We start from the raw sequence: 18,482 nt of genomic DNA, 5'->3' as shown, positions 1-18,482 counted from the left end.
ACAGAGGTCATAATGCGTGTAATCACAAATGACTATGCATTAATTAGCAAGAAGACAGACCTAAGTGCACACAGATATACTACAACGCGTACAGGTGAGCATCCAAACGCACTGACCAAGTAAACAAGCTTGGTTGGAGTTGGTGGTTAATCTTGGTGTCTGCATAGAGGAAACACCGCCCTTGATGAAGCGACAACAGACCACAACCTCCTATGTAATTACTGGTGATGAATGAAATTGTAATAATAAGCGGAGGCCATGTAGATGCGCTAAGTAGTGAAACTTCGGGAGCGGTGTACGCCTCCCGCAGGCCAGAGCGCGCACTGCGTGAGGAGCGCCTACATATCGGAGTACACATACGTTCATGGATGTGTCGGTTTGTGAACTACAGGAAAAATAACCAGCTTCAAGTGGAGAGCATTGGCCATTTTATACTCTCGCTCCTGTTCGATCTCCCTCCTCAGCCTTTCCGTTGTTATTGGATTGGATTTAATCACACAGACACCGTGTACCACAGTCAACTTAGTTTTAAAGCAAAATAAAACGACAAGAAAAAAAGTACTGTCAGTAAAACAGATGAACTTTTATTTCACCGCCCTTTCTGCGCATGTCATGTGCTGCAAAAATACTCAGCCTAAGAAGCCAATTAAATTGGATTTAACCGTTTTTGAAATAATGAAACTGAAACGGACGTTGCGAGTCGACTGTATAATCATGGTGAATTTCTCTTGAAACAAATGGAAAATGAGCTATAACTGCGAGGCTTGGACTTAATAATTTGGGATCACTATAACATTTAGTTGGAGGATATGTCTGATACTAAGGGGGTGAAAAAAAAGTTTTAAATAGCCTCATTCCAAGTCAAACGTCTATTCATAGGACGGACGGACGCTACGATTTGCCGTGTGGATTCTTTGGTTATGTTCCGAGGCTCCATTTCTATCAGACAGAAAGGGGGCGGGGATGGGATATTCAGATGAGCCGGAGTGACAGCTCCTGTTTCCCCCAATGCTCTGTGTGTCTGAAACTCCACTGGCTCGTTCCCTCCTAACTCCTCACTTCATAGTGCTGCGTACTAAAAACATCGGACGCTAGGGGATCAAGACGCATGCCACATTGCCTCTATGTGGGCACTTTAACAGATCTTTCGGGGGGTTTTTCCCAGTAAGGGGGCAGTGGAGGGAGGCCTTTTTTTATTTTCACTCTCTGATGACTGTTTGCACGGCTGATTATTGAGTTGATTGTTTATTATTTTGGCCGCTGTTGTCCGCCGCCTTGTGCGTTTTTTTTCCTCCCCCTTTTTGGATTCGGCGACCTAACGCGCGCTCACCAATGTCCTATCCTCAGGGTTACCTCTACCAGCCCCCGGGCTCTCTGGCGCTGTATTCATGTCCGGCTTACGGGGCCTCGGCTTTGGCCGCCCCGCGGAACGAAGACTTGGCGAGGTCGTCGTCTGGCTCAGCCTTCAGCCCATATCCCGGGTCAGCTGCTTTCTCCGCTTCGGCCGGTGCAGGCTTCTCCACTCCACTGTCATACTCCACGGATCCAACCACGGGATTCCCATCGTACATGGTAAAACATCTTCTTTGTGTTTCTTTATGATAAAGCTTCCGAGAAGGCGATTGTCGGCGTTTTAAAGTCGCAGGCGAACAGCGCCGATAAATCGGTTTGCGTTTTCTTTTCTTTTTTTTGTCATGATTCACTCCACAGAAAGTAGTTGCGGAACTTTACCATGGAGTGCTATACATTCATATCTGGTGGCCTCCTAGAGGGGTCCTCGCTATAAAAATCTTTGACCCCCTTGGCTTAAATGGGATTTTTGATCGTGAGCCGCAGATTGGAATGGCTTTATTGACGCTTAACACTTCCTGCGCAGTTAATTGTATAAAATGGAATACCTAGGATTGCCTTTTAAGCGTCTGGCTTCTAAGCATCGACTTTATGCGCCATAGAAATCGAATATAACACAAACTATGACCCTTTTCTTCATCAGCCACGCACTAAAATCAGGAATGGATGGGGTGGTATAATTCTTGGTTAAATAAACTAAATTTTAACACGAAAAGCATGACTCGCAATGTTAATGACACAGGGCACCTCAAGCGTTCTAGGAAAGGTGCACATCAAGTGATTCGCTAATGGGATTTCTAATGCTGCAAAGAGACGATATGTTAACACATTGGAGCTGCCACCATAAACAAAAAGCAGCCACTGAAAGGAAATGAGTTGGTTAATAGGTGATTAAAGAAAATTAAAATTTCCTTTTTGTTATCTTAACTGCTATATAAAGGGGAACCCTGTTATTAGTTAATCCGATAATGATCCTAACCATTAGTTAACCATTACTCCTCGGCTTTTTGTGGCCTGCTTTTGCCCACGATGTGTTCAGCATGCCTGTTTACAATTAGTCCTTTTTGATTCAACCCGACAAGTGGGTTAAACCATAACAACAATAACAACAATAATACTTAAACAATTAGTTATTATTTATGCTTTGTTTATATGAAACAGTCCACTGCATTCCGAAATCCTGCGACGATATTTAAATCACTTTATAATATATAATTGATATAAAATGAAGATAAAATCTGGTACTACTTTTATATTTGAGTCCCGTCATTTTTCACTTGTTTGGACACGTTTTTCAAAAAGGAATGGTTATAGGCCTACTTTTTTAAACACTGTTGAATAAAGCATGTACAGTTATAGCTACTTATGATGTAATTTTTGTCTTATCATTTATTATTATTCGTCAAAATGTAAAGTTTATATATACATATAAATTTGTAATGTCCAACGTATAGGAAATTGTTTTTCAATATAAGTCACTTTGTACAAGCCACATTAATGTCAATTTTTTTTTATTCTTTTTAATGTCAGTCTAACTCAGCTCAGCTCTTGACTTTTTCTTTCTTTCTTTTTTCCTCCAACTTTTATCCAGTCCTCTCCATACGACGCGCACACCACAGGCATGGCCGGGGCGTTGAGTTATCCCCCTTACGGGAGCCCAGGATACCCCTTCCAGCTCAACGACCCGGCTTACCGCAAAAATGCCACCAGGGACGCCACGGCCACCTTGAAGGCCTGGCTGCAGGAGCACAGGAAGAACCCGTATCCGACGAAAGGAGAAAAAATCATGCTGGCAATTATCACCAAGATGACCCTGACGCAGGTCTCTACTTGGTTCGCAAACGCTCGGAGGAGGCTCAAGAAGGAGAATAAGATGACATGGGCACCCCGGAATAAGAGCGAAGACGAGGACGAAGAAGACGGGGACGGCGAGAGGAAAGAAGTGGAGCGCTCAGAAAAAACCCTGGATAACAGCGAGGCTTCAGCGGAGGATGAAGGTGGGGTATTATCCGGCGACCAGGTCATGATCAATTCAGAGTTGGATGGGAAGGAGGGGGTGCCCATTTTATTTACTTCACAAGTTATGTGCTGCACTGCTGCTTTATGTCAAAATATCAAAGAGATGAAATTATAACTCAGTTACGTGAATTATAGTTCTAACACACACACACACACACACACACACATATATATATTTTTAAAATTAAAATGTGTTTGCAAGACAGTCGAGTCCACGAACTATTTAGGTAGCCACGTTGATTGATATCAATTTTTAATGAAAAACGAGGTTCTAAGACTCAAGCTACACGTAATGACCTGTTAGAAGGAACATTTTATTTTCTTAAGCGTGATTAATGACAGGTCACTGGCAAGCAGACACCGAGCATAGCAGTAGCCATAAGTGGTCTCAATAAAACTAGACTGTTAATATTGTTACGATGAAAACGTCGACGTGCATGATTATGTAAAAAAAAAAAAAGAAAAAAGACAGTACAATTGTTATGGTATAAAATATACATTAAATCCAGCCTACTTTATAAATGATGCATGTACCACTATTTAAGTAAGGCTGGCTGTAAAGTATTAACGATTAATGGACTTTATAAGTTTTATACAGTTTACTTTTGAGACTTTCTCACTTTCTTTAACATTTCTAACCCTTTTCCATTTATTTGCATGCTCGTCTTAGGCATCAGCTTGCACGTAGACACCCTGACGGACCACTCCTGCTCGGCAGAGTCAGACGGGGAGAAGGTCTGTGTGGGCGAGCTTGGCTCGGAACAAGCCGGCGACAAATGCGAAGAGGACGGCGAGGACCCAAACCGCGACCAGCGGGCTCAGCTTTCACCTAAACCCGTCACGTCATCGCCACTGACCGGAGTAGAAGCTCCAGTTCTCAGTCATCACCATCACCACCACCACCACCACCTCCACCATCTCCACCACCTCCACAGCCAACGCGAGGATTTAGCACGGAGCCTCGTCAGTAGCAACAATATTAACACCAATAAATCCTCCTCATGCCTTGACAACAGGCCTTCTTCGGGAGCGCCTCCTAACCCCACGGTCAAACCCAAATTGTGGTCGCTGGCGGAAATTGCTACCTCGGACCAAAAGCACCAACATCAGCAACAGCAACTGGGGCAGTCAACTGGGCAACCAAATTGCCCCTCCTCCAGCGGTGGACTTCTCACTTCCCCAACGCCTTCCGCAGCCTCCCCGGCTGCCAGTTCGCCCTCCCTCTACCCGCCCCCCTCCATCCTCGGAAGACCTATTTATTACACTTCACCCTTTTATAGCAATTACACAAACTATGGCAACTTCAGCCCCCTGCAGGGTCAAGGGATCCTGCGGTACACTAATTCATCTGGAGTGAGTCTGGCTGCTGCCGCCGCCGCCGCTGCCGCTGCTGCTGCAAACGAGGGTCTCAGTTCTTCTCAGCAGGCTCTGGAGGCCAGCACAAACCCCAAACACAGGCCAGACTCTCCCCTCGTTAAAAATAATCCAAACCAGATTGTTGTTGAGCAGCAGCAACAGCATTTCAGAACCGCAAATTTAGAAGCAAAGAAAGGTACGTAAAATATGACGCGGTAAAAAAAAAAATCATAATAATTAAAAAAAAGAGAGAGACTAACTTATGAAAACTTATTTAATCTAGTGTTGAGTCCTAAATTTGTATTTTAATTCAACCCTGTAAGGAAATGGCGCCACGCTGGAGGTAAAATGAGCTCACTTGTTTCCAATGCAAACTAACTGGTTTTCTTTTTCACTTCCATGTGTCACTGCAATGACACCAAAGCATGATCTGAACTCTTTAGCCTTGTTTCGGGAAAGAAAAAAACAAAAACAAAAAAAAAAACCAAATAGCACCAAAACAGAACAAATTGAAGCCTTCATATTCAAGCGATCTTTTACAAGAAACAGCTAACACGACGTGATTTTTCATTTGTGCTAAGAAGAGTACATTTTAGGACTGAATATGAGACTAAATGACTTATTAAGTTGGACATTTTTCAGCGCAGTAAGGAAATGAACGCGCACTATGGCCTGTTATTCGTTTTCATTGCAGTAATCTCCCGGAGTAATCAATTTATAATTGCCTACCAGCCCTTAAAAAAGAAAAAAAAACTACGCATATTTTGATCTTTCCGATGATCCCACGGGATCATAAGAATCCGGTGACGGGGTTTCTATTTGCAACAATCTTGCCTTACAAAGCAGTAGGGATATAACATACAAGCCAATTGCAAACAAAACTTACAAGATCGCGTCTACAGATACACATTAAAACAACACTATGAAGGACGGGCCTGAAATAAGCTTATCCATGCGCTCAGACACGCGCGCGCACACACACACACACACAGTAGGCACCCTGTGAATCCAATAAGCAGACAAAATGTTGCCATAGTTTTGAGCAGGAATCCTATTTTTAATGCTTCCTGTGTGTGCGCGCGCGCGCAGCGGGCCCAAGACCTTATCTTTCAACCTGGAATAATTCTAATTACACAGAGTCAGCCAAAAGCAAACAAATGAGTTTGTTTGCTGTGTGCAGTCATCGTGGAACTTCACGTTTTCAAATGTCACTTAGGTAGCTGTGGTGGTTACTTTCCTTGCGCACATTTAAAGCTTTCCCTACATGCCGACGAATAGCTTAAGGACGTTTTAGTAGCAGTATAAGCAGAGACCCCCCCCCCCCCCCCCCCTCATTTTTAATGAGCACTTGCAGTATAGAGGTGTTTTTGTTCATGTTTTCTGTGGTGGTGGACGAAATTGATCATTTGATCGTGTGGGACTTTTTTTTAATTTCCATGGTCTGCAGGTAGGTGTCACAATTGCTTTGACTATAAAACGACAAAGGACGCCACCCCTTAGCCTCACGTTTTAACCCACATAACCTTTACTCCAAATCGGATCTGGTGCCACCATTTAGTCGGAATGACAGCTGCTACCGCTTTCTAAGCCCCACGCAGACTGGGACTTTTTCTTCAGCTCACGTTTGTCAGAATGTTATTGTATTATTTCCGCCGTTCTGTTTGAGGCAATTTGGACGACAATTACATATGCTGGTTTGAAACCGATCTCCCATTATATGTGATTTACATGTTATTTCTCAGGTTCCTCTAGTTTGCTTATTTGCCACGGTATATTATTTCAGTATATATTTACGTGTGAAAATAAAAACTAAAATTTGGCCTGAAACCGAGGTGTCTTGGGGACGCAAAGTGGACCGAATTGAACTGAAGTGAACTTGAGGACTTCAAAGTGGAATAGCCTACATTTGATATTTATTTTTTTAAAAGGATGGCGAAACGATGCCTATAATTTATGCAAGTTGTATTGCAAAAATGGGAAACTGACATCGTCCGTTTGTTTTGTAAATATATATACATACATATATATATATATATATATATATATATATATATTATGGACGGTTTTTATTTGAAACGCATTTGGGAAAAAGGCGACCCAATCTTGTTATCAGGAGTACTTTTACTAATTTATATCTTTGAATGTAAATAAAATCAAAACTCGCTGGTAAAGATATACTGGTGGGGTATTATATCCATTATTCAAATGAGAAAATATTAAACTGTTTTCCCAACTATTACATTCATCTTTGGCAGTCTTTCTTTTAGTCATAACACTGTTTAACCCTGTTGCATTTTTTATTCCTTTTTTTTTATTATTCTTTCTGCTCATTATTCTTTTGTTTTGTCAGTTGCAGATGGGAGATGTTTGATGAATCTCACTTTTCATGAAGATTATGAGTTCTCACAGATTGCACAATCCATTCTTTCTAAATGGACAATCATTTTCTTTTAAAGCGTCTGGTCAGGGGATCTCCCTCGGTCACATATTCAGGACCTTGATGGGGATAAACGAGATGCTTATTTTATTTCATTTTTCTCCCAGCTCCCCTCTCCCTGCCACACATTTATTTTTCAGTGTGATTAATACAGCCGTGGGACGCATCGGGCATTATGGGCTCCCAGCGGGGCCGTCCCTGGAGCTTTTTAGCCTGGTTCAGGATGGGTCAGCACTGCCTGCTTCATTACAGCACGGCATTGAGCAATCCATAAAAGTCTATCTAAGCATCTGCCAGCTCCAATGGGCTGTGTGATGGGCCCTAATCGGACAGGCTTTTCACTGCTTTTCATCATGGCTGGATATTATATCACACAGCTAACTGAACAAATTAGAAAGAAAAAAGGTAGTCTTTAGTTATTATTATTATTATTCTAATTATTAATTTAAATATTTTTTCACCTTATTGTGATATAAGGTATGAAATACTCAAATATACAATATTGACATCCTCCAAGAAGAGGCCTCCATCATTGCTCCCAGCTAGACTAAAAGCTAATCCTTCATTTTCCAGTTGAATTTGTGCTTTGGAGCAGTCCAAATGTCATGGGACCCCCACCCCTCCCCATACCAACGACGTAATATTTAGCTGCTACCAAGGGAGCAGTGGAGGGTAAACCTACCTTAACTCACTTAGACCACCTTTTAAGTTAAAACAAGTCTTTGTGACATAAATGCATACTTTGCTCAAAGAGTAAATAGTGTTACACTCCCAGGATGGTGTAAAAGTCACCTTTGGATTATTCATGAAACCATCACTATTTTTTTTCAGGTTCTTTGGTTCATCAGTGCTGTGAATTGAAATATTTTATCATTTACCTCTACCTCACTAACAGACTGCTGCAGTAGACGGAAGACATGAATGTTATAGCACCTGGCCAGTTTCTTCCTCAGTCAAAATGCTTTCATTAGCAGCTGATTTATTGAAATACACACTTTATTCTCAGGTGGGCTCCCCCAGGGACGCGCACTGTTGTCAAATAGCACCGGAGGCAGTCTCGAGAGCACATAGGGGCCCTGCCTCTCACTCGCTTTTTCTTTCTGTCACCTGCTGCTGCTCCCTTCAAATGTCAACATTTGCTTGCAATAAAAAAGTGTTATTGTTTCATTCAAAAAAAAAAAAAAAAAAGAGAAAGTGCTCGGCAACCAGTCACCTTTGAACACATGAAAAGAAACTTCCACCCCTCCTCTTTGTTTGACTGAGAGCAACGGCAGGTGAAAATAGGAACAAGGCGGCCATTGCACATGACAAATTTCAAGCTGTGAAACCCCTTATGAAACAATTGTGAATTTATGCCACAATTAGTCACAATTGTGCAGAGGAATTCCTGACTCTTTTGAAATAGCTCTTCTTTGGTCCACATCCATTCAGACTATTTGTGGAAGAAACTAGGGTAACCTTGACACAGCCTCGATATTGATCCTCAAGGGCAAAACAGACGGTTTGCTTAGTACCATAAAGCAATGTTTTAGTGTCGGGGAATGATTTAAACTAATCTAGATATTCTTTTAGTTCCATGCACTGCATACCAAATAAAGACATAATCCCATCAAATAGCCTACCAACAAAGATGCGATCGTTACTAAGGACTAGTCGTCATTGAAAACTACATTGATGTTATCGCAGGGCTCATAGGCTTCATGCGAGCACAGACTTGAGAGCAAGTGGACTCATTCCCCTTATCGCTGATCAAATAAGTAGCTCGCATATGCAGATAATTCATGAGCTCTGTGTATCTTTTATCCTCCTATCAACACTTTCTCCTCCAAAATGGCTCAAGCGTTTATCTCTGATACACACCTGCTGAAGCTAAAGTTTCACTGTAGCCAATTACTATTTTACAGTTGTCCTTTACTGGAGGTGCAGTGTTAATTTGACATGATGTTAAGGAAGACTATTAGGCAGTTGACTGATTTGATACAGATGCCCAGATGTTAAAAGAAAAATTGACACTTGCATATTATTTTAGATTCAGTATGCATGTGTCTATCATGGGCAGACAGAAGCAAGAATAATTAGCCTGTTTTCTTGCGTTGAGGATGTAATGCAGCTATTCTCTTGCATGATACAGTGAGATCATGTTTTTAAAATTGCATATAAAACACTAAAAAATAACCAGCTGAAATTCCAAGATGTGAACTTAGCTTTATAGAGCTATATCAGAAACAATACCACTTATTTTTTTATAGCAAATTTGAGGTTTTGTGTAAAAGTAAGGCAAAATAATATGAAAAGCACCATTAGCCTTTAATGTAACCTGTCTTTTATTTTAACCTGTTTGATGCTATTAAACCCTCCATGGTAAACTCACCCATTAAGACCTATCCATAAATACTGCTGATGTTCAGAGTCAAAGGAAAGTACTACAAATATTCAGGGAAAAATCGAGAGACCAAAGAGAGAGGCGTACAAATCAGGTGCAGTTGTGTTTAATAAAACACATCAAAGTGAATGAGGGGGGACGTTAAAAATGAGTCCAAGGTCCTGTCCTCTCGTAAAGGTGTCAAGTGAAATGTTCACTACTCTGGATGATCAAGGGGAGAGTAAGTTGTGCAGGATTTCATAGTGATCCTTACGGGTCTAAGTCCACACACACACACACGCACACACTCGCTCTTAGACTGAGACACACTAATACATGTCCGCACAAAAGTCTAAACAAGGCCATTAGGAGCCTTGACTTCCACTCCTAATTGACAGTTATGTTTAATGCCTTTGGTGAGTAAACACTTTGCAGTAGTGGACTCCACCTTTAGGTTGTCAATCAGGCAAAAATTGGTAGGCGGCTGTGAAATCTCCTGCAAAGCTGAACATAAAAGGTAAGGTGCAACATACATGCGATGCAATTTATTGAACTATTAAATCCTCTGTGTGTGTGTGTGTGTGTGTGTGTGCGTGTCGGTGTTTGTCAAAAGCAGTTTGTGAAAACACACGCAACATAGGTGTATTTATTTAAAAGTGTTTTGCCCACAACCATACCATAAGCACAAAAATAAGTTCATAATGCTGTATATACTAACGCAACTCCATATCTACATCAAGTATGGAGAACCTTCCCAGACATCTAAGTATATACTTACATACAGTATATGCACTATAATGAAGACAACATATATTGTTAATAATACTATGAGAACTATAACGTTTACATGCATACTTTAACTGAAATTCCACTGATAGCGCTACACCTTTTATTTTTCTAGGTTATACAGTGGACATTAAATGATACACATCACATTATCTAAGTATTACACATACACAACATGCTTGTTTGCAAACACTAATGGTGCACTCAGTGCTGGACCTTGTTAAAAGTAAGAAACAGAATGAGTGACAGTGTGGTGACATGAAGCATACGATCAGAACAGTAAAAGATGCCACTGTTACGTAAGTGTCACTATTGTCTCACGTTGTCATTTTTGCTTCACACTCTCAATACACCACATAAATATGTCCAGTGGTCACACCCACACCACCCCCCCCCCCCACACACACACACACACGCACACACACACAGAGACACACATACAAAGGCACAAAAAGAAATCTGTGAAGAGTCACTGAGTGCTGAAGAAACAAACAGCCTTAAAATACAAATTCATGCAGATAATGAGTCTTAGGCATACATACTCATACTGTATATTGATAAAACTGTATGCACAAGATTAGGGTCAAGACATTTCTTCCATGTTTTTGCAAGATATAGACAAATCTGTGTCCAGTACAGCTCTTCAAGCCCAATATTGTGTTTGAATTAAGGAAGTCTTCAGATTTATAGAAAGAAAATAAGCCAGCAGGGATGATATTGGGAATTATGCAGTTAAATCTGATATGTGTGATATGCTGTTTATGTGCAGCAGCACTTTTGCATTATGCTATATAAAATTATTAATGTAATTGAACTAATATTCAATTTGGACTTGCGTGTTTGTCTGCACATGTGGGAAGGTATGTTTTCGAGTATTCTGTCTATCCATTGTACGTTACTGCTGCTCTGCAAATTGTGATATGTTAAAGTTAAACCTCCACACCCTGACCTGTCAACTGTCAGCTTTCATACCATTGAGTGCAACAACTGGATGAGGTAAACATAGATTTTTTCCATCTGTATGTTTCAAGTGCTTCTTTTTTTCCTTTCCTTTTCTTTTTTTAAAAATCACAACATATCTGCACTGAACCTTCTTACTCCGATTACGTGTTCTGTTAGACATATCAGGGAAGTGATTCATGTTAAATATCTGTCAGACTTGTAGGCTAATTAAATGAAGCATTGCTTTAAAGATAATATTTAATGTCATGACTTTTGGCATGACCGTAGCTTTCAAGCTAAACTGCTTTCACAGAGTAATAGCACAGTGTGCAAATAAAAAAAAAGCATTAATGTGTTGAAGAAGCACTGTGACCTAAGATGATCATTTAATGAAAATATCCAGGGAGACATGCCTCGAGGCACAGTTTGAGGCACTATATATTAGCTGCCAAAATGTTCACTTTAGGCTTTCTTTAAACATATTGCATCACTTCAAATTATATCTAGATGTTATGAATCAAAGGAAGCTGAAAAGCTTCTTGGAAAGGTTGGGAAACATCTTTAAGACCAAAGAGCCATTTCAGTTACTTTGACTGCAAAACATAACCTTGCTAACAGACAGTCAGAGAAAGCAGGATGTTCAAACCAAATATCATTTTTTACCCTTTTAAATTAAATTGGAGGCATTTCCAGATGAATGAATAAAATAACCCCGTTGCAACAAGATGTCAACTTTGGAAAAACTAAATTTGCGAACCTTGACTTCAATGTCAGTGATTGTTTTGGATCCTGTGCCAGCTTATAATAATCCTTTATTTAACCATGAAAGTGGTGGCATTTTTAAGGTTAGAGAAAACTCTAGATTTTTTGTAGAAAAACATGGATTATTTATTTTAGTTGTATCATGTTACTAATTGCGAGGTATATCAAGACACAATTAAAAAAGTCTGCAAAATCCAGTCTTTTGTGTGCCATTAAGACATGCTGTACTCTCGTATACCACTCTTACATCCATGTCGGTTGATATTGGATATAAAGCATAATGTTGATGTTCCTTGGCATAATGGGTGTTTTTTACAACTTATAGTGAGGTAGTGATTTTTTTTTTTTAAAAAGATAACTGATCATGTTCATTTAAAAGGAAAAAAACTGTGGTGCACAAATATACAAATTGGAAAAGTTCTTAAGCCTTTTATGAGTAGTTGTTATAAATTTTTATCATCATTTTACCAACTGCCATGATTGGCTTGCCAAAACTAAAGAGTGGACCATCATCATGGAGATCAGGTAAGCTGTAGCAATAACAAATGTGGTGGTGTGGAGGAAAAACCTAGAGTGTGCAAGAAAAGTTTCTTTTGCTTCACATAACTAAAAGAAAAAATGCATTAAGTGAAAGGGTTGCAGTCAAAAAACAGACAGAACCAACAGAAATTACCGTTATAGGCATACATCGTAAGGGTCATCAGTGTTTTTGTACTTGCTGCCAGAAAATGGGAGCCAAATGCTACATACTGTAAGTTTAAACTGCTACATTAGCTTGTTGTGTTTAGTCTGTAACTTTAACATGAGTTTTAGAAATGTTTTAGATATTAGTTTTGAAAGGTCAAACCCAGAGTTCTACAGTGTGCCTCCATAACAAACTAAATGAAATACAAACCTCCAACCAAAGCAGTCTAGGGCTCCAGTTCTAAGAGCAACCAACAAATGTCTCTCCAAACTCCTTCCCCCTTTTTTAAAAAGCTTCATTTGTACTCCTTCTGCTCTAATCAGGGTTATTCCCCAAGTGTTGTACTGGGGAGGACTGGGACACTGCACATTGCAAAGCACATTGCTCTCTCTCCTCACATTCCTCCATCGCTTTCTCTCGTAGGAGAATCCCCTTTTGACTCCAAACCAACCCAGGAATATTAGTCTTATTGCTTTTAATCACCAAAGTCTCACACCCAAAATATGTCAATTCATTAAAGGCACTCAGATATTCAGGCCAGCTGCTTCCTGGCGACGGGCTAAAGACAAGGTGGAGACAGACAGACTGTGTGTGTGTGTGTGTGTATACGTGTCTGTGTGTGTTCTCTCTCCGTCCCCCTCTCACTCTCTCTTGATCTCTCTCTCTGTGGAGACAGGGCTACCCAATCCTCAGCAATGCCCTGGCTGTGCTCAGCACAATTTAACGACAGCTATACCTAATCACACTACACAGAGGTGGTTCTGCTTATACTGTATGACTGTATGTGTGACTGAGGTGAAGAAATATGTGTGGACGGATGCAAAGTGTGTATACACAGAGAACTGTAGATGCACATACTGTATATGTACACACACATACACACACACAGCTTTGCAAGGCTTTTAAAGGACAGACTGTTGATCCCTCCACAAGCAAGCGAAGCGGCTTACATCTTTCTGTTACAGAGGATTGGAGGTGCATTCTAATACAATTACGCTGACGAATAAAGTGCTTGTATATGAGGAAGGAGGTGCTCTAGCAACATCTGCAGCTTGAAGCTGTCCAAAGGCACTTCAGCGGTGACACATGAAGAAAGAGGAAAATGAGTGGAACAAGGCCATTGTTGCAGGCAACGCGACTGCGGTTGAGACAGTCATGTGAAATTACATTTGGAATCCAGAACAAAACAAATTGAACGTCCTTTCATGTGTCTCTGTTACTCGTTTTTGGAAAGAAATCTGTTTCCCCTCTGAGCAAGGGCATGTGAGAGGCAAGTGCAAGGGTGTCTGCCCTTGTGAGTCTTTGTGTAAGAGCTGGCAAAAAAAAGATGATGCTTGTGTGTTCATGTGTTTTTCACATTCACCTGTTTGTGCTCACCTTCATGTGTCATTGTGTAGTTGAGTATTACCAATGTACCCGATAATTTAAGGTCCAGATATGCTTTGGGGTTGGGTTAAGTTAAAGTTAAAGTTAGGTTTAAAAGGGCTGGGAATAGTTTTTTGATTTATGGTTCTATAGTTAGGACGAGGGTTGGAGCTGACTAACTGTATGTCAAAGCAGTGTCACTTGAAATCTTGGTAATGACTGCTTGTGTGCACATATGTTTGAGTGTGTAAAATATTCTGAGAGACAGAACAACGCATCTGCACACGTGGCTGTGTGTGTGTGTGTGTGTGTGTGTGTGTGTGTGTGTGTGTGTGTGTGTGCGTGCGTTTCACATCCAGAATATATTCCACAGACCAGATGGCTGCAGAGTGGCTTAGGAATCAATATTTAAGAAGAAAACATACCAACAATGCATCTGCATGTGTTTGCTGTACCCCTGTGATAAAATATTGACTCTCTGGTTTTTGCAAGAATTATCGGCTGTGGTCAAAAATAGGATTTGCGGCTTACCGGCCTGTATCTGTTTTGTGGAAGCAGTGATGATGGCTACACATTTGTGTCAAATGTGGATGTAGACAGGCAGTGTGGATGTTTGTCATGAATTACTGCCACCATCAGCAGATGTCAAAATGTGTTGCTGGCACTTGCAGTTACTTCTGTTTGAATGAACAGAAATTGAGAGAGTGAGAGCGAGAGGAAGATAGATGCCACACTCAACTGTCCTAAAGCTATGTTTATTATCAGAAGCTAAGCCCGAAAGTGCTTTCAGTTTGAAAGATTAAGCATGTTGGCATTTTATATTTTCTTATTATTTAACCCCTACAGGTTCAAGACTGAAATTCATTCTCATTTCTTCCTTCTACAGTTGGCCCATTTCTTTGAGCTTGAATTTAGAGCATTTAGATGTATTAATTTATTTAAGTTCTTCCTCACTGAATAATGGCACCGTGTTTTAATTAGCAACCGATATAAAGCATACATTGTCAATCTTGTATTTTATTATTTAACACAAATGTTTTTTCAGACTATTAAAGCCTTTATTGAACTTGCATTTATTTAAATGACCAAAACGAGCTGTTCACTTCTCACTTTAAACAATTACGTTGTATTTGCAGAAATAAGTGAAAGAAAACAAAATAACAAACATAAAGACTTTCACCCTAATATCATGATGTGCTGAAGGACAACGTTCAGCAGAAAGCTACAGGACTGTGGTGCTTGCCATCATTTGACAACACAAGAGTTCTTTTTGGCCACATTGATATAATCTTCACTCACCACCAACCCTACTAGCCAGATTTGGCTTCCTGGAGTTTCTTCCACATTCATATTTGGAAAATGAAGTTAGCCTGTTATAGATGGGATTTAGCGTGTATTACAAAGGCTTTTATCTATGGGGAGCAATCTAAAAAATAGCTGCTGAGCCGATATCATGACAAGATGACTTTGAAGGCGAAATTTAAATCAGGCATGGTTTTTGATTTTTATGGGCTGATTCCATAGAATCGGAAAGGTTCAATGGTCTTGACTGACATAGAGTTGTCTGTATGAAGCCTATCCCAGCTGTAATAAGATGAAAGGTAGGGTACACCGTGGACAAGTTACCAGTGTGTTAAAGGGCTAACAAAGAAAGACAGACAACCACAACACCTATTGCCAATTACAATCAACAATTAATCTAATCCGCTGATGCGAGAATACCCAGAATGAACCCATGCAAACAAGGAACTCTCCACACAGGAGGCTCAAGCCAGCTGGTGGATTCAGGACCTTCTTGTTGTGAGGTAACAGTGCTAATAGCTGTATCGCTGTGGTGCCTGAGTATTACGGTTAGCTATTTTGGTCATTGGAAGAGAAGTTGCAAACTATTAAAAAATAATTAAAGAAACAAATGCATTTTCCCATCTCCGTGACAAGATATCTTTATTGTATTTCACTTGATAATGATAATTCTCCAATACCAGTGTACATCTCACATTTGATATGTTTGACCTGTGAGACGCGCACCAGTGGACATGTACACTTGGAGAACATTTTTCAGTTGACAGTATCTTAACTGGAACTTGACCTTGGCGCTCTCCCTCCTCTTTTTACGAAGAGTGAAACTAACCTCTTTATTTTAAGTCAACAATACAGCATGTGAATGAACGGCACAGCTGATAGAGCTGCTAGGACATATCACAGATTTCACACTATACACAGATTGAGTTCTCTCTCTCATGAGAAAGTATGCAGTTAGGACATTTGGCCTATGAGAGGTATGACTTACATGATACTCTGAATCACATCTGAGAAGAGACCAAAAATCAGCAAGAGACCACAGAGTGGATTGAATATCAATGAAGCATATGCACTGTTATTCAAGTATAGGTGACTGAGTTGTTTTAGAGATTGGAATGCACACTTACCAGATGAGTACTTCTATTTTAAAATAATGCTCCACAACACAGTTGTTAGTCATCCATAATAACGCTTTTTTATGGTATTCACAACATAGTATTAATATTAATAGAAATGACTACTCTTAAAAGCTTTATTAGCGGGACTTTACAGTCACAAGTCACCAGCCAGTACTACACATCCCTTCCTTTAATGTGATTTGGTTTACAAATATTCTTATGTTATGCAAGTAACAGACTCTCCATCACAATTTAACAGGGGTTATTTAACAGTTATTTAACATTTGTTTAATGAATTTCTCACTATATGTCTTACAAATGCTTTGGAAGTTGGTGAATATGAAAACAGTAAAATGTAAATGTAAAAACAAAGATATTTAAGCCAAGAACTGAAAGCATTCAGTTTTGCAATATGTTTCAAGTTCGAACAGCTTTACTTTTAAAGTCAAGCTGTTATTTTGAATAATCCATAAAAGTCTTTAACCCACTGTACTGTAAAATATAGTAAATTAGTGAGGCCTGAGAATTTCCCATATGGAGGTGATTTTGAGAGGAAATGTTGTTTCTCCATAAAAAAGTAAATGAAGAAAAACTGAATCTGACCTTCATAAAATCATCTTGCAGACAAGAACTGCCTCTTCATCATTTTTAATGATCAGTATTGATATTTACCATTATCACAGAGTTGTAACAGCAAAACAAAGTATTTGCAATCCCTGTGAACTGTTCTTGAAGGGGAGTAGTGACAAAATGGACATAAACAACTGTTCCAGATATTTCATTGCATGGTAATATGAAACTATGGAGAGACAAGAAATCTGTTTTAGGTTTATTTCAATTCTATGACTGGGATGGACTCCAAAAATAAGATAGATTTGACTTATCTTATAATAACAAAGATGTGCTTTATTAACAAGTATGAAGAAAGCATTACAGTAAAGAACAAATACGTATTTTGTTTTGTCAGTGTGTGTGAAATTATGTATATGTTTTACACAGCATTGTTTCATAATTTAACTTTTTCCTCACCAGCCACTATTTCTAATATTTTAGCATATATCTGATAGTCATGGATCAACAGTCAAGCATCAGGAGAATAATGTGTGTAAAGTAACAGCCTATAAAATATTTTATCCCATCTGGTTGGAGTGCAAATATTTGACATTCCAAATCCAACTGATGGCTCTGCGTGTACCCCCTCTTTTTCTCATTTGTCTGTCAACCCCATTTGTTAATGATATAACAAAGAGGATCTGACATAAAATAACATTTAAATTACACACTGACTTGCTCAGAGTACACATCTGAAGATTCCTGTGCCAAGAAGGAGGAACAGAGACCTTTGAACATTAATGAGAGTGGAGTGGTGGTCTCTGAAGAGCCAGTCTCTTGGATCCTATGTGTCCCTGCACAGTCCTAGGCGACTGAGCATGCTTTATAAGATCTGATTAGGTGTAAATTAAAACTTCATTAACCGTCAGGCCTGATTAACAAAATGGTGGAAGAATGCTTTTGTTTGAGTTCATTAAACTGGATATAGCCACGATGCCTCTTTGATAATGTTTGCGTGCATAAATATATGCATATACATTCAATATCACTTATATATATATATATATATATATATATATATATATATATATAGTAATTTGCACCAGAGGTACACTTCACTTGTGAGAGACAGAATGTGAAAAAAAAAATCCATGAATCCACATGGTAGGATTTGTAAAGAATTTATTCGTAAATCAGGGTGGAAAATAAGTATTTGGTCAATAACAAAAATACAACTCAATACTTTGTAACATAACCTTTGTTGGCAATAACAGAGGTCAAACGTTTACTATAGGTCTCTACCAGGTTTGCACACACAGTAGCTGGTATTTTGGCCCATTCCTCCATGCAGATCTTCTCGAGAGCAGTGATGTTTTGGGGCTGTCGCCGAGCAACACGGACTTTCAACTCCTGCCACAGATTTTCTATGGGGTTGAGGTCTGGAGA

General features: G+C 39.7%; 1 protein-coding gene across 1 annotated transcript; it reads left to right on the top strand.

Annotated features, from left to right (window-relative positions):
- The first annotated feature begins 1,017 nt into the window (after nt 1-1,017).
- On the top strand, nt 1,018-5,806 carry irx2a (iroquois homeobox 2a). Its single transcript, XM_026185808.2, has 3 exons — nt 1,018-1,572; nt 2,942-3,347; nt 4,040-5,806. The coding sequence occupies exons 1-3, from the start codon at nt 1,333-1,335 to the stop codon at nt 4,927-4,929; spliced, it is 1,536 nt and encodes a 511-aa protein (XP_026041593.1). The 5' UTR covers nt 1,018-1,332; the 3' UTR covers nt 4,930-5,806.
- The last annotated feature ends 12,676 nt before the right edge of the window (nt 5,807-18,482 follow it).

The sequence above is a fragment of the Astatotilapia calliptera genome, chromosome 11 (genome assembly GCF_964374335.1).
Source record: "Astatotilapia calliptera chromosome 11, fAstCal68.1, whole genome shotgun sequence".
Classification (NCBI taxonomy): Eukaryota; Metazoa; Chordata; class Actinopteri; order Cichliformes; family Cichlidae; genus Astatotilapia; species Astatotilapia calliptera.
Note: the sequence above shows the minus strand (reverse complement) of the source record. Positions and strands in the feature narration are given on the sequence as shown.